Raw genomic sequence first — 26,824 nt, forward strand, 5'->3', positions numbered from 1 at the left:
ATGTTTTAAGTTCCCAGAGTAAATTTAGTTACAGGGTAGGGCTGCAGGTTAGGGATTGCCTGGAAGATAGGATGAAATGTATTTTGTTCATTTGATTTGTTTTTATTTCATCTTGAACATGTGAAAACTCAGTGGCTTTTTAAACTTTCAAAGTTGACTGCCTAGACTGATAAGTTTAAGAAAACACAAGTAAATGTCAACAGTTTCTTCTGTTGCTGAGACACTAAAACCAGTGCTTAAACAATTTTTGTCTTAACTGTGAATTATACATGTTCAGACCTGCTATTGAAAGAAATGCATTTTGATATTTGGATTTTTCTAAACTAAACACATGGCTGTGCTAGGCTCTGTGTTCTGTTAGCTTTCTGACCATTTTATAGCTCTAAGCACGTGCTGTTTTCTCCCAAAAGACTCAGAAGACCTAGGAAGTTTTCAGAGGGCAAAGCCTTATAATAATTCTTACTGGAAGCAAACTAAACAAAAACCAAGTTCCAGAAAACACTGCTTCTGAGAAATTCTCAAAAATCATCAAGAAGAATACATGGTTAACTTAAAGTAAAAACAAAACTGTGGCAATACGTTAAAGTACAATACTGCAGTAAGGGGAGAAAACACATCTAAGGTTTTACCCTTAGTGTTCAGCTTTTTAAAAGCAAAAAGGTCATGTATATAAATTTGCAGTGTACTAAAATTGTGTTTAAAGTTTATTTCAAGTCACAGAAAATATACAAACTAAGACAATGAAATGAATTGCTTTTGTTCTGAGAGAAGGTGATGGGAGTCCTCCACCTGGCACTGATTTGAGTCATTCAAGGGTTAGGATGCAGGTCATCTTTTTCAATATTTCAACAAAATTATAGAATTAACTTCCAGATTTCTTGCCAGGTGTTTTTGAAAACCTGTAGGAAAAAGTTAGGAGAAAGCCATTAGAAGTGAAGAACAAGCTCTCTTCAGGAAAAACATCAGGAAAAAAATAAAAAGGCTAGGGGAGGGAGGACAGGCATACAGTCAAATCACCAGATTTCCAAGGTGTCTGTCTCCTGAGTCCTGCCTCCTCAAAGCAATCATCCCTTGCAGCAGGGTTTCTCAAACTCAGCACTACTGACATTTTGGGCTGGAGCACTAGTTGCTATTGGGAAGTCGGTGACAGGGACCATCCTGTGCATTATGGGATGCTTCAGTGGCCTCTACCCACTGAATGCCAGTAGCATGCCATACTCCTTAAAAGTGTGATGACCAAAAATGTCTCGGGACATTGCCTAATGTCCCCAAGGGAACAAAACTGCCCCTGTTTGAGAACCATTCATCTCTAATGATAATAGTATAGAAGCCTGTCAGTGATGGCAGAGATGAATCACAACTAGCTAGGGATAGGATGGCGGGAAAGCCATCGTATGCACAAACACCAGCAGACACACAGTAAACTCTTGCCCACATAAAAGTGCATAAAACCACACATACACACATACAAACTATGGTAGGTTTTTAAAAATGGTGAAAACTGAGTTTGTAGTCAAGTTAACAATAATGTGCCAATGTCAATTTCTTGGTTTTGTACTACGCTGGGTGAAGGGTACATGAGACTCCTTGTACTATTTTTCCAACTTTCCTTGAGTCTATAATTATTTAAAAATAAAAGGTAAAAAAAATAGGCAAAAACCTTGCCCTGTGGTTAATATGCAAGGCCTTAAATTAAACATCTTATAAGCAAGAATATATATATAATGAAAGAACGTTCAGAAACATTTCTACCTCCACTATCCAGAAACAGTAATTTTCTCATGTTGTAGGAAATGCCTTCTCTCGCAAAAGTAAATTAGTAAAAGAGAAATATTTTTTATCTATTCCTCTGAATATAATAGGTAGTCTATACTTTTACTAAAAAGAAAATAGAATATGCAGGGTTTGTGGAATAAAACATTAAGGTACTAAGAGTCTACAGAGCCGTCCATCTATGATAGCTTCTCATTAATTCATTTAAAGTCTAAATACAGATATGATGCATAGTTGCAGTTTAAAGATATTACAAATATGGATTAAAATGACTTATTAAGAGTGGTAATTATTAATAGTATGAGTTCACTATTATATAACATAAGGATAGGAATTGTAATATGGATGGGGTAAAAAGTAGAAATTTAAATTGTGATGTCCTACCTGACAGTGGGACAATGTGAATTTTAAACTACTTTTAGAAAAAAGAATTGTTTATAAAATACAAAATGCTGGGGATTTTTTTTTTTTTTAAAAAAGAAACACCGATACATGTATATGTAATCAAGTTGTCACATGATTATTTATGAGGCAGGTTACTTGGATCCTTTTTGAGACAGGGTCTCACTCTGTTACTCAGGCTGGAGTGCAGTGGCATCATCATGGCTCACTACAGGCTTGACCTCCTGGACTCGAGCAATCCTCCCACCTCAGCCTCACAAGTAGCTGAAACTATAGGCGCATCTCACCATGCCTGGCTAATTTTCCAAAAAATTTTGCAAAGATGGGGTCTCACTATGTTGCTTAGGCTGGTCTTGAACTCCTGGGCTCAATCCATCCTTCCACCTAAGCCTGCCAAAGCTGAGATTACAGGGGTAAGCCACTGTGCCTGGTCCCTGGAGTCTTTATGCCTAAATAATGAGCAAGAAAAATAAGGGTAGCAGGGTACAGCAATCTCCAAAATACATAGAAAGTGATGGTGATGGTGGACATTTACTACCTTAAATTATGTGCTGTAATAGTTCAACATCAAAATATTCACTATAAAACACAGGAAACAAAATATTTGTACATTTTATTGAAATGCTTTGTATGTTTTCCATTTTGATAGGACAGTTTGGAATAAGATAATACAACTGATTGTAGAAGGATACACACCAAACTATATTTAGAGGTTTTGTCTGGGGAATGAGATTGAGGAAACAGGGCTTTTTATCTTTCATTTTCTACATTTCTATATACCATTACTTTTGTTAAACTGATCATATATTACCTTTGTCATTAGGAAAGACTGTAAACAATTCAACAACTGTACAAATATTCTATAGCCTTACTCTATCCCTAGTGGAGCTGACCTACTGAAGAGTAAAGAAGACTCTAGCTAAGTGGTTTGAGGGCCTGTGAGAGAACAATCTTGTTGGTTAAGGTTAAAAGTATATACCCAGCATAGACAAGGAGCTAGTCCTACTCAGATGGGATTAAGTATGCTCACCTATCAAGGTGCTCCAGTGGATTTCTGTATTTGTTCCTTTAAAATCAGGATACTCTGCCTTTGCTCAGGAGGCAACATGGCAATCTGGTCCGCAGTCAGTTGTAGAACCTGCATAATCAAAGCAGCCTGTGCAGAGGAAAAAAAGGTAGTGAGTTTTAATGATGACAGCTAAAAAAACAAAATGAAAAACCCACCACTAGCTTCTGTCCAAAAAGCTACTGTAGTGGGATACGAAGCAAAATGTAAAAAGGAATAACATTTCACACAGAAAACCACAGGCCAAAAAAAAAAAAAAAAAAAAAAGGCTGGTGAGAAAAAGTACAAAGAAAAGAACAATTATAAATTAAAATACCTAAGGTTAGACGATTCAAAACAGACAACTTCATGAACTCAAAGCTCCTGGAGACTAAGATGGTATCTGTGAGCCCTGGAAACCCTTCAGGTTTTAATCCTGTTTGAAAAGTCTCTCTTTTTCACAAATTTTAGCCTTTCCATCAGACATAAGTTCCCCAGAATGGTCAAATATAAAAACAGAGAGGTATAATCATGGGGAATCTACTACTGTTTTTAGGGATAAAGTAGAAAGGGAAGGAAAAAGGGTGTGGGGTTTCTGGTCTATCTGGCCTGAAGAAAAACCTGCTATTGGCAGATGAGTCTGAAATATAAAATCAGCTGCCATTTACATCCACTTAAAGAACTTTACATCCATTAGAAACTTTAGGACCAGACTCACAAATTTTCAGGTTAACAAGATCATAAAAGAGTTCTAAGCTAGAATAAACATCACCTTCAAAGGGACTTTGAAGACCCAGGATCACCACATGGTAACTGTGAAAAGAGGAATCAAAAAGGCTAGAATTGTGCATAAGGAGGCAGTCAGACAGTGTTGCTTACCTTCTCATGATCCTGTGGAGTGACTTGGTTCTGCCCAGGACTAAAGCCACCAGACTGGCTTCCACCCTGTATACTCGCTCCTTGCATGCCTGTTCCCTGCATGACTGGGACCTATGTGCACAAAGAGAAAAGAGAGATTTTTGGCATTTTTAATGTGTAGGCAACCTGAATTCAGTAATAATGTGAAAACTTACGATCTCTATACAGATATGAGTAACAAAAGTAAATCAATGACTCTGAAGATCATTTCTACTGTTAGCAATAGCAGAAGGCAGGGTTTAGCCAGAGATCAACTAGCAAGTTTGATATATTTGCTTACAACAGCTCCAGCATCATCAACAAATATCACACAGCACAACTGGATACCACTGAATTAATGAAAATTCAGCCAAATAAGCACAGGGAAAACTGACAGCACCCTAGAAACACAAATGAAAGCAGATAGAGTCTAGAAAAAAATGTATGCTGGTCTACTGGGGAAGTTACATTCACAGGGCCACCCCCTACCCTAGTTCAATCAGACACAGGTAGTTTGTCCCAAAGGGCCCTATCCCAAAAGTGAGGCAGAGTTGTTCATAATGTCAGAGAAGCAGAAAGGCAATGGGAAGGATTCCGGGAAAAGACTGCTATTAGCCCAACATTTGCTGTTTATAGCTTTCCATAGAGAACATATGGCAAGATGCTCTCTGCAAAATGCAGACCAAGAAATATGACTGACTTGAGTGAAAGAACAAAGTACAGTAATATCATACTTATTGGTATTTAAGATCTTCAATGAGTTTGACCCTTTGCAAGACTACCCAGAACCCAAGGAAAAGATCTCTTGAGTACCGAGTATAACTGTTAGAATGTCCCTATACAAGCATTACGTTCACACTCAGGCATTCACCCAGGGCTTAGGTACTCTCTTAATAAACACACATTGTTAACAAACTTGTTACCGGCTTACCCAGCAGATTAGAAGCAGCAAAACATAAAAGAAATATGGATAAACAACTGTTAGCAGCAGATACCACTTCGGCAATATGAAGAGCCAGGTGACAGCCTGACAGTGAAGGAGACCAGAAACCAAACAGGAGATAACTATGTTTTATATTACAGCATAGACAATAATGAATCTATTTAATGATGACCTTGAGTAGTCAAAAGTGATTAAACTATTTTTTTGTATCTTGTTTAAGAAGAAAGGAAATATAAAAAACATCTTATAATTTTTCATTAAAAAAGTTAGAAAACTTGGTAGAAAAGTTCCATTATCTGGAACATTCACTTACATGCATTAACTCATTTCCCAAAGACACTGGATAGATGAAACACGAGTACAGACTTGTACAGACTGCTAGAATACTATCACTGTTCTGTTTGTTATCAATACTGAATCCAGAGACAAGTTTCCAGAGACCAGTCTGAACATTAACAAGCTACTATGGATCTGAAACACCTATGACTGTAATAATTTTTTTAAAAATTTTTATTTCCATTGTTTATTGGGGAACAGGTGGTGTTTGGTTACATGAGTTTATAGCAGCACAATCTGCAATTGAGTATATTCTTTTTGAAGCTTTAATTTAAGGTATTGCAATTGTGATCTAACCACTCAATAATGGCCATTTTAAATTCCTAGGTATGCTTTCTAGGCAGGTAAGCACTAGCAAGAGCGACCATACATCTTGGTTTCCCTAAGACAGTCCCAGTTTCTGCTTTTGCCTCCAAGTAAAGTAACGGCACTTTCTTTCATGTTCTCCTTTAGATGATAAATTATATAATCATCCGAGTAATAATAAGCCTTTTGCCCACAAGTTTCTAACTAGGTGGACTAGAGTTAATTTTAAAATCTAATTTAAAAGTATGAATTAGGGACATGTTGTGAAGGAAAAAAAAAACGGTACAGAACAGTGAAAGGGGAAAAATAAGAATATATATTTGTATTTTCTGGAAAGTGACATTAAAAAATCTAATAAAAGTGATTATCTACAGCAGCTAGGGGGCCACAGGGGAAACAGGCATAGAAGAGGAAGCAAGCTTAAGATGTGGTCTCACTATGTTTTGTAGGCTGGCCTCCAACTCTTGGGCTCTACTGATCCTCCTGCCTCAGCCTCCAGAGTAGCTGGGACTACAAGATTCTACCCTGGATATATATTTTTTTAAGATGGGAGTCTAATATGTTGCCCAGGCTAGAGTGCAGTTGCTAGTAACAGATGCGAACAGAAAGCACTACAGCCTCAAGCTTCTGGGCTCAAATGATCTTCCTGCCCCAGCCTCCAGAGTGCTGGGACTACAGCTGCGTGCCACCACATTTGGCTTGAAGTTAAGTTCTTTGTATATCTTTTATAGATGAACAAATGTATATATTTATAAGTTAATATATCAATTTAAACTTTTTTTCAAGGTTTGAAGATAAAAATTGTATTTTCTCTTGTCTCAGATCTAATTGGCTTTATGGAATTTCCTAATGAAAACGATATAAACCTAGTATTAGGGTAATAAATTCAAGCACTAGCAGAGAGAAAGGAGCAAAATATTATCCAGAAATGTTCTTCTAACCCTCACTCGCAATGTCTTTCACCACAGAACTACCAGTAAAATTACATAAGTGCATTTTGTAGTTACTGGTTTGTTATCTGTCTCCCTAATTAGAATGCAAGCCCAAGGGGAAAGGAGCTTTGCTCTGTTCACACTGCAATATCCCCAGTACCTAGATCTATGTTTGGTACATAGCAGGTGCTCAATAAATATTTGCTGAATGACAGAATGAATGCATATAAACCATTTCTGTTACGATTTCTGTACTGACCATGGCGGGTACAATAAGAATCAAAGCCCATGAACACTTCAAACACAATAGGGAACAGTTTTATTCTACACATACCAAAAAAACCTCTATTTGTATTTCATATTAAAGAGGAGGGGGCAGACACATAACCACACATACAAATGTGCAGATAACAGGACAGAGTAGTAGAGTGGAAAAAGTAGCAGGTTCCGTTCCCTGCTCTGCCACTTTTTAGTTACGTGAATTTGGTCAAGTCACCTGAATTCTTGGGCCTTAATTTCCAAACCTATAAACTGAGGGAATTAGATGATTGATATGTTCCATTCCAGCTCAACCATTATCTTTCTCTCTCTCATACACACACACACATGGGGAGGAAGACACATAAACAAATAGAAGATTCTGAGAAGCACACAGAGGAAGGGGGAAAAAGGAAGGTAGAGCAGCTAGAGGGAAATGAAGGTGCCAGCGTGCAAACTCAGGGAAGAAACACACATACCACCTCTCCACAACCAAGTGGAGATGAAGAGGGAGGTGATAACAATCACAGACCAGCATATACACACAGGCAGAGAGAGCCAAATAAAAGAGGAGACAAGACTTCAATTCCACACCTTTTAAGGTAATCATTAATAAATTGCCTTTCATATTCCACTGTTGACTTAGGCTATGTGATGACAGTAAATTAACACAGGTCTCTGCAAACCTAAGATTATCTAAATGGCCACTAACAGCTCTTCATATAATCTAACCCAGTGACTCCAAGTCAGGGTTCACATTAGAATCGTTTGGGGAAGGTTTTTAAAACTATCCATGCTCAGATCCTACTGATCTGAGTTATACCTGGGATGAGATCTGGGCAAGTACATTTTGAAAAAAGCTATGTACATGATGTTGGTTTGTACCCCTAATGAAGACTACTTTCTAACCCCTAAATTTTCAGGGGCTCTTCTCTGAATGAATAGCTACTTATTGTGGGATAAAGTTGTTTTTTTTTTTTTGAACTACAATCCTGATAGCTAGAAAATCACCACTGTAAGGGACAGAGAAGCTACAGGGAGATCCGAGTCTTCCCTCTATTACAAGCTGAGAAACAGCCCAAGTCAGAAGGCAGTAATAATCAGGCTCAATAATCAATTCCTGAATAGATCAAGATTTCACTTGGATGCCAGAAGTCAGTGTTACACATACCTGTCTGGATCCCTGGGGGACAACCGCCCCCATGTTAATTGGACTGGGACCCTGCATTCCACTAGGTATAGGTCCTCTAGGGCCAGGCACTGGGCCTCTGGTATCCATGCCTCTGGCCTCCATCCCTCGGACTTCCATCGCACGGGCCTCCATCGCTCGGGCCTCCATCGCACGAGCTTCCATTGCACGGGCCTCCATTGCACGGGCCTCCAATCCTCTGGCATCTAACCCTCTTGCCTCCATGGCTCGGGCTTCCATCCCTCGCGCATCTATTCCTCGGGGATCCCTTCCACCTAAAGGAAAATTATAAGAAAACCATTGTGTAGCTACTTGCACGTACTGCAAGAATGATGATCAATCCAAGAAAGATAGAAATCTAGTCACATTTGCCCCCTCAGCTATTAATATATGAGACTATTATCTCTTCCCAGGTTTCTCAGATTTGTGGATAAACCTTAAAGATGCTTGCAAACCTACTGCTCCAGTATTCTTTATCCCAGATTAGAGTGTAAGACAGCGGGGTTCATTATCACATTTGCAATGTGGTCTCTGCTTACCTCTGCCATCCAAGGGTGGACCCCTCTGATCTAGCATGGGTCCTCTTGGTTCTGCCATTAGAGGTCTGGGCTCAGGTAATGGCCCTGCCCTCAGCTCATGTGGGGGTGGTCCTCGGCTCTCATGGCCAGGAACATGGTGCATGGGTGGACCCTGATGAGGTGGTCCCAAGTAACCTCTGGAGATGGAGAAAAACATTGTATTTTAAAATAGAACAAGAAAAACAACAAAGTATCAACCAGAAGATCAGTAAGTAAACATCCAACAAAGAACTGATGTAAACAGTCTATGAATACTAACAAGAAAATAACACCAAACAGATGGAAGAAAAGCTACAGAGAGATAAATCTACGTATTCTAGAATTTCGTATTTGGTTCATAATTAGGGAAGAATCAATGAATATTCATTATATGTATGAGTTTGCAGTACAATGCATAAGAATATGAGCTCTGGATTCAGACGGTATGGGTTCAAATCTCGGTTCTATCACTTATTAGCTGTGTAATATTGGACATATTTAACTTTCCAGACATCAGTTTCATCTGTAAAATGGGATTAATAATGGTATCCATTTCACAGGGTCTTAAAGATTTAATAAGATGGTAAGTAAAGTACTGAGAGCAGAGTCAGAGGCGTGATTCCCCATTAATGTCAATTATTATGATTGCTATTATATTTATTTATTTATTTTTGAGAAAGAGTTTCACTCTTGTCGCCCAGGCTGGAGTGCAATGGCATGATCTCAGCTTACTGCCACCTCCGCCTATTCAAGTGGTTCTCCTGCCTCAGCCTCCTGAGTAGCTGGAATTACAGGAGTGCACCAGCACACCTGGCTGATTTTTCTATTTTTAGTAGAGACGGGATTTTGCCACATTGACCAGGCAGGTCTCGAACTCCTGACCTCAGGTGATCCACCCGCCTTGGCCTCCCCAAGTACTGGGATTACAGGCATGAGCCACCACACTCGGCCTATTACTGCTATTATTAATATTTCCACTACTACAAATTTCCCTGTTCAAGTATGTATACTAAAATTTCTAATTTCTGAAAATACAGTAGCTCGAAATGACATACTCAACTACATAGTTCTGCCTCAGGAGAAGTGCTTAGCCTTGGACAGTGGCCACGAATATTTACCTACCTTCTGAAGTAGGCAAACAGGTACAACTGGTACAGAAAGACTGTTCTCAGGGAAGGAGGGACAATTCTAATTTCTTCAACTGTTTCCTTCTATGTTAGTGCTTACCTAGGCTCTACCTCTCCAGTTACAGAAAGTAAAGTGCCTCCCCGTGGATCATTTGGAGCATCTCCTAACAAGCCTCGAGGCGTTGGGACGTTGGCAGGCAAGGATCCCCGCTGCATAGCTGCTCTGGGGTCTTGCATCGGCACTGACAGGGAAACAAACAGGGAGTTACTGCTGTGAATGACACATAAGAAAACAAGAAATGACTCTATATACCACTGACAACATAATTCAGACACCTTAGAGTGGGTGAAACCTCACCACAGCAGAATCCTCTTGCAGCTCAAGAACAGAAGCAGGGTGTAGGCAGAATCTGTGCCATGTCAGAGGTATGGATGGAATTATATAAAGAGCCAACTGGGGAGCAACCTGCCAAGGACTAGCACTGCGACCTGAAGAAACTTATGCTCCTGGTTTTCCTTCTAATCAATCTTAGTTCAAGGACCAGAGTCACAAAAGAGAGGTAGAGTCTTGGCATATGTGAACACTGCCATGGCTCTGCAAGAACCCGCTGTCTCCTTACAGACTGCTATTCCATCCAGGCCTCCTGACACCAGTAGGGAGGGAGTACAGCCTCGGACAGATGCCCATATCATCCATGTTCTCTGCCCTGTGTGAAGAGGTCAATCTTAGGCTTGTGGCCTCGACAGAAAAAAAATTAAAAAACAAAAACCCAAAAACACTACCCTTTTGGGTTCTGAACGCGAGGATGACTGCCAAGCAGCTCTTTTCCTCTCAGCGTCCCACCCTGAACACCACAAGCAAAAGGAAACCCACAGATACAATGGGTACCTTGAACTCGCTCAATTGATGCAGGCCCGGCGGGTCCCACGGGCGAGTGCTGTAGGGTTCCTAGGTAAGCATTAAGTTCAAAAGGAGAAAGAACAGACACTTAAAATAGCTTGCACACACATGCTGAAACACATACACACAGAGACTCAGATTTACATATATAAGTTAAAAAGCCAAGAGTTCATTGGCTTGCTCCAGGCTACAAAATCTCCTTAAACTACACTAGCTCCCTTGGGTCTCTGAAACAGTTCCATTTTGACCAAATAGCTTCTGAAAGGGAATCCCATGGGGCACTGGTTTGATCTAGGCAGGAATAAGCAGACATTTCCATTTTCCCCTCTGCTACTATGTTTTCCCTTAGGTCTCCTTATGATAGCATTAGAGGAAAAAAAAAAAAATATATATATATATATATATATATAAAGGACAGTTTTGAATCTTCTAGTTATGCAAAGAACATAAACATAGTTTCAGAAGACAAACATGAAAGAAACTACACTGTCTCTGGAAGGCAAGATTCATTCTGAAGTGGCCATAAGTGAAGTACAGCAATTCTATTTTTGCTACGTTTTAAAGCACAACAATTTCTGCTGTCACAAAAGTATCAGATGGGGAAATGTCATGAACGAACTTTACATGATCAAAGAGGTATCACTCCACAAGAAATACTGTCACAGCAAGACTTTGATGATAAACATCATGACAACAGCAAAGACTAATGAGATGACATGAGCACCAACACTAAACAAACATGGTGGGGTAGCAAGAAGTATCTTCGGAAACATCTTTGTCTCCTTTCACCATTACAAATGTGCAAAGCAGCATGGATTCCAGGAAAAGTAAGACAAACTAGGCACACATGAAAAGATTCTTGCTTCCTCTGCTGGGTACTAAAGGAAACTGTAAAAGGAAGCTCATCTTACTTTGTCTCTTCATGAAGACATCCTGGAAATACCCTCAAAACATGAGTCATTTCCCTTTGTAAAAAGGTGAAGATTACTATAACAGGAAGGAATATGTCTTGTGCAAGTATGCATTAAACAGCTAAAACCTGACGGATTAAGTGCTGGGCCTATGACAGGTAGAAGTATGACTGAAACCCTAATACCTTCTCATTACTGTAAAAACTCTGGAGAACATACATGATCTACTGACAGTGGTGGGGTGGGGATGGGGGACATACAATAGCACAAAAGCATGGGATGCTTAGAGAAAATATGAGATATTTGGCCAGGGAGTTTGTCCTGCTGTCAGACATCTAAAAGAAAAAATTCTGTTACTTCAGCAACCAAGCCCACTGTACAAACCACAGGCTTGTATATTAATGTGCGTGTCTGTGTGTGTGTGTGTGTGTGTCTGTGTGTTTGTATTTTTTTGAGACAGGGTCTTGCTCTGTCACCCAGGCTAGAGAGCAGTGGTATGATTATGTCTCACTGCAGCCTCAACCTGTTGGGTTCAATTGATCCTTCCACTTTAGCCTCCCAAGTAGGTGGGACCACAAGTACATACCACCATTGCCCATCTAGTTTTTGTATTTTTTATAGAGATGGGGTTTTGCCACCTTGCCCAGGCTGACCTCAAACCTCTGAGCTCAAGCGATCCACCCACCTTGGCCTCCCACAGGCATGAGCCACTGTGCCTGGCCAATATTTTGCTTTTCAAATGGGTTCTACTTATAGGCCATATGCCACAGAAGAAAAAACCTTAAGCTTTTCTAGGCTTGTCCAAAGCAGTCTTTCCCATCATCTTATTCCCCAGGAAAAAGAGTAGAAGACACTGAATAATATATTTGGAAGTTAACAGAGGCAGTGTGGAGTGACAGAAAGAGGATAGATTTTGGACCCAAAGACTTCTGAATCTTAGCTCTGCCACTTACTAGTTGAAAGAGAAAATAAGAGCATCAAATCCAGTCCAATCACTCAGACGTTAATATTTACTTTCCCTGTCCCCTTGAGTAAATAACTTATTCTTAGCTTCCAACTTTTTGCCTGTAAAACTAAGGTGCTGCCACCTAACTCACAAGATTATCTACGAAAATTAAAGTGCTTGGCACAGAGTATGCACTCAGTTCCTTCTCTCTTCTCACCATCTCTCCTCCTAACATTGTTTCCAACTGAACTGCTACACTTTCTTGTCCTTCAAATTCCCGTAACATGAAGAAATACCGTGGAGATTTTGGAGCGGCAACTACTGTTATAGACAGCAGTATAGCCATAGCACAACAGATGTTTATAAAGTAGGCTTTACAGACCTATGATCCCCTCTAGTTTTCTCTAGGGTTTAAATCTAGTCTTCTACATACTCAGCCACACAGTTACATGATCATTATTAAAATTCCTTACTCAGTCAACAGATATCCATACAGGGAGAGAGAACATGTCAGTGGAATTATTAGACTGTCAGGAAACAAGGGATCCACTTGCTTCATTATCAATTCTTGTAGAGCTGGGTTCTGAATCACCAGGTGGAAAGTCTAGACCAGCACTGTCCAAGAGATCTTTTTACCATGATAGAAATGTTCTGTATTTGCAATGTCCTGTGTGGTATCCACTGGTCACATGGGGCCATTGAGTACTTGGAATGTGGCTATTGTGACTGAGGAACTAAGTTTTAAATTTTACTTAATTTTAGTTAACCTAATATTGAAATAGCCATGGGTGGTTAGTGGCTGCCGTATTAGACACTTGGATGTGGAACATTTCCAAGACCAATTCACATTAGTCAGACGTTAATATTTATTTACCTTGTCCCCGTTCCATGGACACTGGTCCAGTTCCTGGCATTCCAACCTGAGCCTGCATTCCTCCTAGAAGAAAAAGGGTAGACAAGAAAAAACACCAATTAGAACAATGGCTGAGTTTACAAATTTCTTCATTCTGCTCCACAAGCAGAAACCTACAAAGGAAGATAGTCAACAATGCAATGAGATAGAAGACGGGGTGTGTTAGTATATTTACAACGTATACTTTATGTTTCAGTGACAGAATAGTGAGTTCAGTAAGAATAATTAATCTCATTGGTTACCAAACTCTTGGCAGGAAGCTCTTCTATAATACAGGAAAACAATGTCACTTACCCATGGACCTCCTCTCATGGGAGGCAGTACCATTTCTAGAATATTTTGTAGTTGTGTGGGTATACTGTTTTGGTTGTGACAAGATTTGTAGGGCCATGGCTAGTTTTGAATGAGAAAGTGCCAGGGATACTAGATGTTCTGCAACGTGTAAGTTCCACAAAATCAAGAATTACCCTGTGTCCTGAACTTTCAAATGTCTCATGAACATTCACACAAATGAGAACTAACTTACAGTCTTCTGAACTCAGAACCTAAGTCTGTTGTATTTGTAAACACAAAGGTTCCTTGTACTGTTTATCTGGATTTTCCAGAAATGCAATTACTGAGTAAATTATGAGTACTGCAGTTTAATAACTTTAACGTGAGATTTTACCATTTCAGAACATCACATAGCTGATGTCAAAAGTCCTTGTGGTATCTGAGTTGCCAAAACAATATGCCTGTATTTGTTTTGCATTTTCAGTTTTTACATTCATGAAATAGGTATAAACATCTGACTATTAAATTTGTTTTCTGGTGTAGTGGTGCCTAATCACTTGCTTATTAAATTTTTGTATTACAAATTAATGTCCTTTTACTTCTTTATAATTAGGACACCATACTGATTTTTTAAAATCATGTTACATAGGTTATATCCTTTGTGCATTTCATTTCAGCAAAGCAGAGTCATTGCAAAATATTTGTTATGAAAAGGGGTCACTGTGTCTAATGGGGCTGAGAACCACTGGTCTAACGAGCTGGGAAATGATAACTGCTATACAAGGAATAATCATGCACCACAAGTCCTTGTCTGGTCCTTTCCATAGAGCTGTAATTCTCTTTTCCTCAAAGAAGCAATATATGGTGTGAGTGGGGAGAAAAGACAAGCTGATCTATTATCTGTTCATTAATACTTCCCTCCAAGAGCAAGTACATATCACATTCCCCTATTCCATTTAATATGCCAACTACCAAAGAGCTATGTATTAAGAAGCCAAAGTACTGAGTGCTAGCCCTAACCTTACTACTAAGTAATTTTAATTCTTAATAAATGATTTGATAAAATCAATACATTCCCAGGCTTCCTCATCTGTAAAGAAAATGAGTTGTCTGAACTAGCAGCCTCAGCACCATCAGGGAATTTGTTAGAATTACAAATTATTGGGGCCCCACCTTAACCTACTGAATTAGAATCTGGGGGCGGGGACCAGCAGTCTTTGTTTTATAAGCCCTTCAGATGATTCTAACACATACCAAAGTTTGAGAACCATTAGTCGAATTGTCTCATGAACATTCATGCAAATGAAAGCTTGGTCTAAATGATTTCAAAGCTCTCTTCTAGACTTAACATTCTATTCACTCTATCTAGATAAATCACCAAAACAATACAAAAATTTAGGATTCAAGGAAAGAAATGGCCAAAGGCACGTGGGCATACTTTCTAATATTATACATTATTACATAATGGCATTTTTATTTATATGAGCTAGATTCCCAGAGTGGAATTCTCTGGTCAAAATGTATATGAATTTTTAATGTTAGATTACTTTCTTAAAAGACTGAAAAACTCTACATGTCCACCAGCCATATATGAGTATCATTTTTTCTACCAACATTAAGTGTCGTCTCTCTTTGAAACTTTTGCTAGTCTGATAGATTTAAGTAAAGTCTCACTGTTATTTAATTTGCAACCCAGACTGTAAATGGCTTTGTTTTTGTTGGCAATTTGGATGTGTTCTTCTATGAAATGCCTACTCATTTTTCTTTGCCCATTTTTCTACTAGGTTCTTTCTTTCCCCTCTTTTCTTCACTGTCAGAGCATTTTTTTTCCCCCAGAAACGAGGTCTCACTATGCTGCCCAGGCTGGTCTCTAACTCCTGGGCTTAAGTGATCCTCCTGCTTCAACCACCCAAAGTGCTTGGATTACAGGCATGAGCCACTGTGCTCAGCCTCAAAGAGCATTTTAACTAAAAAATCTTAGTGAGGTTTTAAGTTTTAATAACTTCCGAAGTATACATGCTATAAACTCACAAAAATATCACTTGAAATTTTAATTATTTGAATTTCCTTTATGCTTACTTTCAACTTTTATTAATTCCCTCTTCTTGGTATCCTCTGGTTTATTGTCTTTTTAAAATTCTTTACAACTAGTACTTAGTTCCTTTATTTTTTAATATAGGCATTTAAGGATATTCATTTTCCTTTAAGCACTGCCTTCACTGTTTCCCATACTTTTTCTGTATGAAATATACATGCATTTTGTCCTTTAAGTTATATATTTCTTTTTATTTCCTCTTTAATTCAAGGATTAGAGTATGTTCCTTAATTTTACAAGTAAAGTTTTTTTTTCAGTCGGCTTTTAATTATTTATTTCTAATCTTATTGGCTTATAAACAAAGAATATGCTCTGTAAAATCTTCCTATCTTTGAATTTGTTAATTTTATGGCTAAGTACTGTAAATTTTTTTTTAAAACTGTTCCTTGGTTAGTGAAGGTGGGGAGTACATTCTCTAGCCGAAAGACATAAGGTTCCCTCTATATATTAAGTGAAGTTTATTGATCCTATTATTTAATTTCTCAGTGTTCTTACTTGTTTGTCCATTAGCAAAATGAAGTGCTAATCTAGAAACTACAAAATTAACCGTGCGTGGTGGCGCATGCCTGTAATCCCAGCTACTCGGGAGGTTGAGGCAGGAGAATTGCTTGAACCTGGGAGGCGGAGGTTGCGGTGAGCTGAGATCACGCCACTGCACTCCAGCCTGGGCAACAAGAGCGAAACTCCATCTCAAAAAAAAAAAAAAAAAAAAAAAAAAAAAAAAAGAAAGATAATTTCAATCTAAGTGTAACTCTATTATAAAATAGATACACAAAAATCCTGAGTAATCTAATCTACCCTAGAATAGATAAATTAATAAGAAGCAAGTTTGTTGCATAAGAAAACTTTAAATATTGATAATACATTATGGGTTTATACAGATGTTTCATATGGGGGATCATTATTTCACTCAATCTTCTTAGTTACAACTGTTGAACAAGGAATAAGTATATGAGCAATACTCTTATTAATTGCCTATCTATACACTTTTAATAAATGTATATAGCTTTTAAATTTCTCTTTTTTCCCTTTTGTTGTTTGGTCTAATTATGTTTGTTAAAATACAATTTTATGTCAGTTTAACATGATATAACACATGTGACCTTGTATTTTTTTGTCTGTTTTCTTCATGAGCTTTTGAACTTAATCTAATAGTTCATTCATATTTAGCAGAATAACAACATTAGTTTTTATTCCTTCCATCTTATTCTACACTTCTTATTACTTATTTTATACTGTCCCTTCCTTTTTTCCTTTTCTCTATTTTTGCTGGCTTGATTTAGTTTCCACTCATTCCATTTTCCCCCTCATTAACTTGGAAGTTTTACTATGTTCTTTCACTTTATTGTCCCTCTCTCTCTTCTTATAATTAGACATATAGGATTTAACATAAGAACTCTATTTCCTCCACCTAGGATATATGCTTTCTAGCTGGGTATTAATTTTACTTAAGGATCCAATTATCGTATCTGGCTGTACTGAAACAGTGGCTATGACAAAACTTTAGCAAGTACTGAAATGGTGAAGACTAAATGAAACTTACCTCCAGGAGCTAAGGAACCAGGGCCAGGTCCTGTGACAGATGCTGGTAATTGCCCTGGTGCTGGAACTCCACCCTGTATAGAAGCTTGCATCAGAGGAGGTGCGCCATTGACATGCATTCCACCCTGACCAAGAAAAAAAACAGAGTATGTACATGCCTCTGTGGATACTCAACATACTGTCTTATGACCTTAAAAGTCCTCTTCAAATGAATAGCCCCAAATATACTACCAAACATCATTTTTGTATAGCATGTCTTATGCAGCATTAGATTTGTCACACACTTTTAACTCCACAGAAGCAAGCTGCAATACACATCATGAACCTGGTTATATAGAACACGGTTAAGATGGAACATATTCTCAATGTAAAGATTGACAAGTCTTATCTGTGTGGCAAGACAGCACATAGCACCTATTGTTAACTTCATGATTGGGGCCTGGCAATAACAGTTAAAAAAAAAAAAAATGTCCTAAAGCCAAGAAAGAAAAATGGAGCCTGGGACTCCTAAAAAACAAACAAACAAACAAACAAAAAAAACAACTGCTGGTAGTCCACATTTTAAAAATTATTTTTTAAAAAAATTTAACCAATGTTTTCTCATTCCTGTCCTTAGATATAATTCTGGTTTTGGGGGAATGTAAATTTTTTTTTTTAATGCTACATTAAAACTCTTTGAGGGAAAGAGAATGTCATCTTTTCATCTGTGCATTCCCCAAAAAACTGAGTAGTCCCTTGAAATAGAAAGAGCTCAATAAATAAAGAATAAAAGCCAAGTTATATAAAAAAAATTGCATACACGTTTAAGGAACACAAAATTCTACAAAAGAAATGGAAGAGCCGTATAGGAAGGCAGTTAAGAGCAAACTGGCTATGAGGTCAGATAATACCAGGCTCAGAACTAGATTTGCCACTGATAATTGTGTCAAGTTTTGGACCAGCTAACCTCTCTGGGCCTTGTTTTTTTTTTTTTTTATCTCTGAAAATGTATTTATTTATTTAGAGCAGGGGTTGGCAAACTATGGCTCATGGGCCAAATCAGGCTCATCGCCTGATTTTATAAATAAACTTGTATTGCAACACGACCACACATACTTGTTTACATATTGCCTATGGCTGATTTCATATTAGCATGGCAGAGTAGCTGTGGCAGATCCCGTGGCCTGCAAAGCCAAAAATATTTACCATCTGACCTACAGAAAAATGTTTGCTGGCTGCTACCCTGTATCTCTGCCAATCTGAGAGATGAAAAATGGTAGCTTATTGTAGTTTCTATTTACATTATCTTATTTTGTAACATTATATATATTAATGATAATTTATTATATCTTATTTTGAGGTTTAATACATTTTCATATATTTACATTTCTACTTTTGTGAACTATTTATGTCCATTTCCAATTTTTCTACTGGGTTATTGGTAATTTTCTTACTAATTTATAGGAGGCCTTTTAAAGTTTATGAAAAATTACAGATAAACAAATCATATAGAAAATAGCCACCCAGCTTAGGAAATAAATAATAAAATCAACCAATCTCCTGTATGGTCTTTCCCAACTGCATCCCATGCTCTCTTCTCCTTAGCTGACCACTAAGACTCTTTTTAATGTTTTAAAATGAATCATTACATACTCAATATATTCTTTTGCAACTCACTCAACATATTTTGGGGATTTATGCAGATATATGTATCCTACATTTTGGGAATGTGTCCACATTCACTTAGTTTCACATCCATATGGTACTGTTTTGCAGTTATTTGTGTTGATGTCATGTATCCTAGTTCATCTTAACTACTGTGTGGAATTTTGTTTTTCAAAGTCATTCATGTTGATACGTGTAGTTTATTTAATTGTTGTAGAGTATTTCACTGGATGAATGCACCACACATTCTCTCCATTCTTCCATTGATGTACATTTAGGACATTTCCAATTTTTCACTACAATATGGCAATAAACATTCCTGTGCATGACTATGGGCTCTTTATTAATCTGTTGTCCTCACATGTGTGGCAAACACTTTTTCCCAATTTGTCATGTCTTTGATATTTATTTCTTTTTCTTTACATGGAATTTTTTTAGTTTTCAAATGTATCAATTTGCTGTGGCTTTAGGGTTTTGTGTCATGCTTTGAAAGCAAGCTTTACTTTTTTCATTGGTAAGAATGGAGATAATAAGAGTGCCAACCTCATACAGTTGCTTTGAGGATTAAATGAGATAATGTGTATGGAATAACAAAGTAGCAACCACAGTGCCAGGCATGCACATACACACAAAGTTAGCTTATAAGAAAAGGGCATACAGGAAGGATCTCTTTGTTTTACAAAGTTGGAATCGAATCTATATTCATTCAGATGCCATGTGCTCTGCAACCTGGAAATTGCTTTTATGCCTGGAAATTGAAATTATCATCTCTGGTTCCTGACCATTCTTCTTTCAATATATTCTCCTAAAAAGAAAATGACATTCTAAGACTGTTAAAAAAAAAAAATGTTAAGGGATAAAGACCTACCAAAGACTGGGCCTGAGGGGCCTGAGGATTCTGCTGGTTCATTGACACATTGGATCCTGAGCCAGGCCCAGCACCATGGACTGGCTGAGGGTTGCCTGCAATCAGCGTTGGGATATTTGTCTGGCGATGCAGAATTTTCTAAAAAGTGAAAAGACAAACCTAGGAGCTGTCTGTTTAACAAAGCAATCAGGTAGTTCCTATCCCACTCAAGGTTTACCCTACCATTTCCATAAAAGAACCAGAAGCACTCACCAGGGCAATTTCCGGATCCACAATTCTCATCACTACCTGTGCTTGCAGCAAAGCATAAGCCAGTTGAGGGTTCTGAAGCAACATGTTCCGTGCCTCCTGGGGACTATTCTGGACACAGAGCTGAGAAAATAAGCAGATTCAGGTTTAATACATATGACTTAGAAACTGATAGTGATTTACAGCCATTCCCCTCTGAGAAACGTAATATTCAAGAGGCTCTTTATCATCAGTTTTTGCATGGCACAAAAAAAGAGAAAAAAAAAACCTTGGTCATGGCAGGCAAGAGAAGAAAGAGGCATTTCAAATACTGTGTTACGGTCATTTAGGAAAAAGGCCAAATTTTAATATCTACATCTGACATCTATGGGCCACAAAACCCAGCTGGATTGTTTGGATAGCTGTGTCTCTGTACAAAAATAGAAAGCTCTTTGTACAAAATGTCAAATATATTGTGTACATATAGAATATTGAAGGTGCAAGAAATGGTGGTCTACAGACAATTTCTATTTGAGCTCAGGGAACTAATCAATTAACTCCTTGAAAACCTGATGTGATTTGCTTTATTCATAACCTAATGCCTCCTCCCACCTTCATTTGTTTCATCAGCTCAAACATCTGCTCTGGTGGAAGGCTGGCAACTGCTTTGCTAATGGACTCAGGGGCATCCTCAGGACTGATGGTCTCTCCATAAGGTGACTCAATGACAGGGGCACCAGTGCCAAGGCCTAATCAAGAAGAAAGTACAAGAAAGTTAGGGATGCAAAACAAAAAGCTAAATCATTTCAAGTATCTAATTTTCCGGGCTCCTGTAAGAACCAGCTGATAATTTTAGATTCTCCAGAGCTGAGAAATAAATGATTTGAAAGCCTCTTGTTTCTGGGGAGGAAAATGAGAGTGTATTTTCTGTTCTCAGAGGAAAGCTGGGGATCATGATCACATGGATGGATAATGTTAACCTAAGTTAGAGAACTGGGCACACTGACTTCTTTGGACAAGTCATTACAGAAACAAAAGGTTAAAACAGAAAAACATGCTAACTTCAAAAATTCCTGGAAACATAGTGACAGAAATGACTAATGCCATAGTTAGTACTACTAATGGCTTAATAAATTGGAATTCATCTTTAACTGGAAATCAACTCCTTAGCAACGGAAAAATTCGTTTTCTTTTTTTCTGTGACAGAGTCTTGCTCTGCTGCCCAGGCTGGAGCAACTGAATTATTTCTAATGTCAACTTTACCTGTTTCTTAAAGACACACTTACTAGCAAGACTCCAGCATGCTTGGGTCTGCAGTGACCCTATGCATTCCTACAGTGCTTGCCAGAGCAGTTTTGAAATGGTTTGAGGCCTTGCCCTGCTCCATCCAGAGCAAGGGTATAGAAATTTCAGAGAATTGCTTAAAAAAAGAATTTATAAAATATTTTTAAAAAGATATATGTAATACTTACCTAACTCAGGCACATCATGTCAGTCAAGTAATAAACAAGCTGTGTGGCTAACCATTTCAGCATATTCTAAAACTTATCAGAACTGGAAAATCTTAATTGTTACATCTTTACTAACTCATACTGCATACAAGTTGGATTTGTACTTACTCTTCAGCTCCTCTTTGTTCTTTTCACTGGCAGCATTATCTACTCGAAGTGCTCTCCCACTGAATTCTCGCCCATTCAGGTTCCGCATGGCACTAAGTGCTGTCTCTTGGTCTTGGTATTCACAGAAGCCATAACCCTTTGGCTTTCCTGTCTCTCTATCATATACCAATCTGGAGAGCAGAACCAAGTATCAGCAACAAATGTTACACACATACAGGGTTCCTGCTAACACTGCCATGCTTTAATTAGGCCCACTGCAACATAAATAACCTTATAGCTCTGACTGCCTCACGGAAGTATTTTAAGAAACATTTTTAATGATAAAAACATTTTAGGTAACAGTAAATGTCAATTGTATAGTATATATATATTATACCTCAATAAAGCTGTTACAAGAATACAATGTATGTGAAAAGTCACCAGTAAAGAAAACCTGCCATTATTACCACTAGCCAAATTGGTGGTGATTTTTAAGAAGCTCTCACCATGAAGTAAAAAGACATCTCACCTGAAACTAACAACAGGGCCAACCTCAGAAAAGATGTCCTTCAACTGCTCTTCAGTAGCTTCATAAGGAATGTTCCCCACTAAGGAAGAAAATAAGTAACAATAAATTCTGAGTTTACGTTCCCCACTAAGAAAATAAGTAACAATAAATTCTGAGTTTACAACCTAAATCTTTAGTGAGAAAGTAAACAGAGTATCTGTCTACTTATATCATCAAATATGTAACAACTGGCTCAAAATAATGTTCTCCAATTCCACTTCCATTGTATTTCTTCAGACCTCTTAACAAAGGAAATACACCGCTGAGACTAAATACAAAATGTGTAGATATTCTTAAATGTTAGTTCTCAGACTGATCTGACAAGTGTTAGATTTTCCTTAACTTTGGTGAAAATAAATACTTAGGCACTGGTATTTACCTAAAGTCTGCAAGTCTCATCAGTGACTACAAAATATAACAATGTTATTTAATATAATTTTAAAAACAGGTTCATATGTATTTCCACACATATAACATTTAAGGGAGAATGACCATGAATGCAGTGGAGGATGTTTAAAAATTATTCTAAATCACTTTGTCATGCCCCTTTCAAAAGGTTCTTTAAAACAATCACATTAAAAAAAAAATAAATATATAACAACTTATTTCAGACAAAAAGATAACTCAGAATAGTTTCAATCCTTTTTAAAATTCCTCTGAGGAGGTCTTAATAGTTCATTCATTCATTCACTTACAATCCATCTCAGGACACCAGGTGGCCGCTACCACTACTGATGAACTAATATGTTACAGATACAAAGTATGAAAGTACTTAGGAGAGGGCAGGAAGTGAACACTAGGATCTATACCCTGGGCATATAGTCTGTATTCTGGGACAGAAGGTGGTAAGTAGTACGGGACAGTGAGGAGCTGTTGCCATGCACCTTCTCTTCTAGAGAGAAGCTTTTAATTAAAGCTTTTAATTAAAGCTCATGAAAGGAGAAACGCACAGAAGCTGAACGCTAGTCTATAACTTCCCCAGTGATACTGCGGAAAGGCTACGAGACCTCGGTAGAATGGGAACATCTCTTTGCCCACGAGTCCACCAGGTTGGACGCCCTACAGGATAGGCAGGGAGAACTGCACGCCCGAACCACCAGCGGCTACTGTAGCGATTCGTGAGATGGGAGGTGCAGAGGCGCGTCCCTCCCTGTTGCTTGGCTGCAACGAATTCCTCTCACCGAACACAGAACGTAGAGAACGATCCACCGCTGGGTCTCTCACAGTCAAACCCGCCATAGCTCTCTTGAGTCGGCTTCCGGTGCATCAAAGCACACTTCCGTACGGAGCAGAAGCCCAGCGCTGACCACGCTTTCCGTACGGCGCGTGAGCCGGAAGTGCCTGGGCGTAACGGACTCAGAGTCCATCCCCTAACGACATTCTATTAGCTGCTGGCGAGTGTTGCGTCCACCGAAGGAGTAAACCCCCACCCCTGAGATAACTTCGTTTTGAGCCAAATTCAGCTGAGTCCAGGCTAATTTGAAGGCTTTCAGCCTGCAGACTTCCTTGTTATTTTCTCTTAGGTTGCTGCAAGTACTCGTCAACCACAGTAAAGATGGCAGCAGCGGCTTTACCATGGTAACAGGGAAGTCCTTTGCTGACGACTGTGGCGCTTGCCTTTTAGTTCCGCCCTATCAGGGGAGGGAAATGCTTGGGCCCGTCCCAGAAGTGTGCATATTATTTGCTAAAGCTGTGCGTGTCTGGAGTGAGATGAGGAAAGGGCATGCCAACCGAGAGAAACATAGCTGAAGAAATGGGAGAGATACAGACCTTTGTCTGTTCTCGGGTAGCCTGTGGGCTCCATGTGGTTCGTGGTGGGGCGGTGCGGCGGGGGATTCTGGCAGGCAGAGTATTGGAAACAGAACAGAAAACATCACTGATCTGTTTTTCCACACTTTGGTGCCCGCGCTCCTGGGATATGGCATGCAGGACAGGTCATTGTATCAACCCGAAAAGGCAGACCCTGCCGAGGTTGGAGGAAAGCAAGAGGTCACCTAAGGAAGACAGAGTTAGAGGAGGGGCAAAGGAAGGAGCCAAGAGCGCCACTGTGATTGCAAGTGGGACTCCACAGTCATAGAAATGGGAATACTCTTCTGAAACTTTCCATCCTTACCAGACTTACTTCTTGAAGTGATATGCTCCATGGTGTAAAGTAGCATTTCTTAATTTTTTCTATTTATCCTATTTCGTATACTTTTAATACATGTGGAATTAAAAAAACTTCCGTGCCTCCAATTCCGTGGTTATTTTACCGTCTTCCCTTTTCAGACAAGTCCCTAAAAGGTGGCGCTCTTGGCTCCTTACTTTTTTTTTTTTTTTTTTTTTGAGACAGAGTCTTGCTTTGTCGCGAGGCGCCAGGCTGGAGTGCAGTGGCGCGATCTCGGCTCACTGCAACCTCCGCCTCCCGGGTTCAAGCAATTCTCCTGCCTCAGCCTCCCGAGTAGCTGGCACTACAGGCGCGCCCCACCCCGACCAGCTAATTTGTGTGTGTGTGTGTGTGTGTGTGTGTGTGTGTGTGTATTTTAGTAGAGACGGGGTTTCACCATGTTGTCCAGGATGATCTCTATCTCTTGACCTCTTGATCCGCCCGCCTCGGCGTCCCAAAGTGCTGGGATTACAGGCATGAGCCACCGCGCTCGGCGGCACCGATGCTTTCTTACGAAATTTCCCTTACAGTAGTTCTCAACCCTTACAGAGGAGCATGTTTGGAAATGTACAGGGCCATTTTCAGTTGTTGGAATGACTATTACTACGGGAAGAGGAGCCAGAGATGATAAATGGACCGCCATGTCCGGGGCGGTTCTGCACAATGAACCCCTCCCCCCATTGAATGCCAATAATGTCTCTCTCTTTGAGAAACATTTAATATCAGCCATATTAGACCAAATGGACCCTGGATCTGAAGGCTATGTTGCACTGCCAGCCTTGCATAAATAGTTTGTACTTTAGCCTTCTTACAACTGTGTAGCTGATCCCAATGAGTTAGTAATAATAAAAGCTAATATTTATTAAGCACTTGCTCTGTCCTCATTGTATTAGTTTTCTATTGCTGTGTAACAAATTTCCACAAACTTAGTGGCTTACAACAATACTCATTTATTAGCTCACAGTTGTGTAAGTCAGAAGTTTGGGTGGACACGAGTGGGTTCTTTGCTTACGCTCTCACGAGGCTGAAATCAAGGTATTGGGTTCTTATTGCAAACTCATCTTTCTTCTTCTTCTTCTTTTTTTTAAATTGTACTTTAAGTTATGGGATACATGTGCAGATCATCCAGGTTTGTTACATATGTATACACGTGCCATGGTGGTTTGCTAACATCCATCCCCCCGTTATCTAACTAGGTATTTCTCCTAATGTTATCCAAGCTCATTTTTCTTGTTGGCAGAATTTGGTTCTTTGTGGTCGTAGGTCCTTGTTTCTTAGCTGGCTCTTAGCTCCTAGGGGCTTCTTTTTGGTCCTTACATGTGTGTTTCCACATCTCAGAGCCAGTGATGGCACTTTGAAGCCTTCTTTTGCTTTGAATCTCTGACTTCCTCTCTTTTGACCAGCTGGGGAGAACTCTGCTTTTAAAGGCTCTTGTGCTTAGGCAAGGCCCATCAGATAATTTGCCTGTATTAAAGTCAACTGTGCTATGTAACAACCTAATTATGAGAGTAAAATCCATTATAATCACAGTCTTAGGAATTAGGCAGGACAAATACATCAAAGGGTCAAGGAATCTTGGAGCCAGTCGACTCTACCCGTTTTATTGATAAACATGTCTAAAGAAGTTTCAGTAACTTTCCTTAGGTCCCACAACAAGTGGCTAAGACATGGTTTGAGCCGAGGTTTCTCCAGCTCCACAGACTGCTTAATTGTTATGTCTCCTGCCTCAATATAACTGAGGAAATATGGATGGCTCAGCATATTTTGTCACTGTTTTTGGGAAAGAGTATAGAACATGTGACCTGGTGTTCCTGGGTCCGTGGCTCATAACAATGAGCTACTCAAGAAAAAGGGTGGGGGACTTAGCCAGGGCATGTTCTGCTATCATCAGCCATCTGTGGAAAATATACTATTGGTTCTATGACTTCAGCAACCAACTTCACGCTACTGGTTATAAAAGAGGAGGTATGTGCAAGGGATGTATCCCAGGTGCTTGCTTTTTTGTCTTTAGATTTCACTTATAGACTCTGTGCTAATGACTCTTGCCTTGGTGCCTGTCTGTGAGAGTCTTTCCCTTCATCGAAACACTGCCTGAGTGGCAGCATTCCTTTTGCCTCCAGTTAATAGCAAAATGAAGATAGAAGGTGGGATGTTTCATGCTGTTGTTGGTGTTAAGACTGAGCCTCAGTTAACGATATAAGTATGGTATGAAAACATAGGGGGAACACAAGCAAAGAAGCATTTCTACAAAAAACGGGACTAAATATATAGCATAAATGTTATTTGGGGCTTTGAATGGAAGAGAAAGGGTACCTAGTGGAGAATCAAAGAATTTGTGAGACCATAGTCATGATTTGTGGAGCACTGGCAGAAAACTTTGTAGAAAGTCCTGAGTTCTTATCCAGTCTTGTCGATGACACTAAGAA

General features: G+C 39.1%; 1 protein-coding gene and 1 non-coding gene across 5 annotated transcripts; one reads left to right on the top strand and one right to left on the bottom strand.

The window, feature by feature from the left end:
• Positions 1-691: 691 nt before the first annotated feature.
• CSTF2 (cleavage stimulation factor subunit 2) lies at positions 692-23,758 on the bottom strand. Of its 4 annotated transcripts, XM_074392229.1 has the most exons (16): positions 23,434-23,758; positions 22,214-22,292; positions 21,706-21,875; positions 20,699-20,835; positions 20,111-20,230; positions 19,859-19,996; positions 17,348-17,471; positions 16,419-16,493; positions 13,398-13,460; positions 10,655-10,714; positions 9,866-10,007; positions 8,621-8,796; positions 8,064-8,356; positions 4,100-4,210; positions 3,206-3,331; positions 692-899 (listed from the first exon to the last, which is right to left on the bottom strand). In XM_074392229.1, exons 1-15 carry the CDS (start codon positions 23,489-23,491, stop codon positions 3,209-3,211), a joined length of 1,869 nt encoding a protein of 622 aa, XP_074248330.1. In that variant the 5' UTR covers positions 23,492-23,758; the 3' UTR covers positions 692-899; positions 3,206-3,208. The 4 variants fall into 4 exon arrangements, with proteins under 4 accessions (XP_074248330.1, XP_003940178.1, XP_074248331.1 ...); XM_003940129.4 differs by lacking the exon at positions 16,419-16,493 and having other exon boundaries at positions 23,434-23,755; XM_074392230.1 differs by lacking the exon at positions 10,655-10,714 and having other exon boundaries at positions 23,434-23,752.
• LOC120361954 (small nucleolar RNA SNORA9) lies at positions 21,373-21,505 on the top strand. Its single transcript, XR_005577979.1, has one exon. It is a non-coding gene; the product is annotated as a small nucleolar RNA SNORA9 (small nucleolar RNA).
• Positions 23,759-26,824: the final 3,066 nt, after the last annotated feature.

This window comes from Saimiri boliviensis, chromosome X (genome assembly GCF_048565385.1).
Source record: "Saimiri boliviensis isolate mSaiBol1 chromosome X, mSaiBol1.pri, whole genome shotgun sequence".
NCBI classification, from domain to species: Eukaryota; Metazoa; Chordata; class Mammalia; order Primates; family Cebidae; genus Saimiri; species Saimiri boliviensis.

Coding starts and splice junctions, on each gene's coding strand:
- CSTF2 (XM_074392229.1), bottom strand. CDS start 23,491: ATGGCGGGTTTGACTGTGAGAGACCCAGCGGTGGATCGTTCTCTACGT. Junction 20,836..21,705: donor GAACAAAGAGGAGCTGAAGA/GTAAGTACAAAT, acceptor CTTCTTGATTAG/GCCTTGGCACTGGTGCCCCT. Junction 10,008..10,654: donor ATCAATTGAGCGAGTTCAAG/GTACCCATTGTA, acceptor TTTCCCTGTCAG/TGCCGATGCAAGACCCCAGA.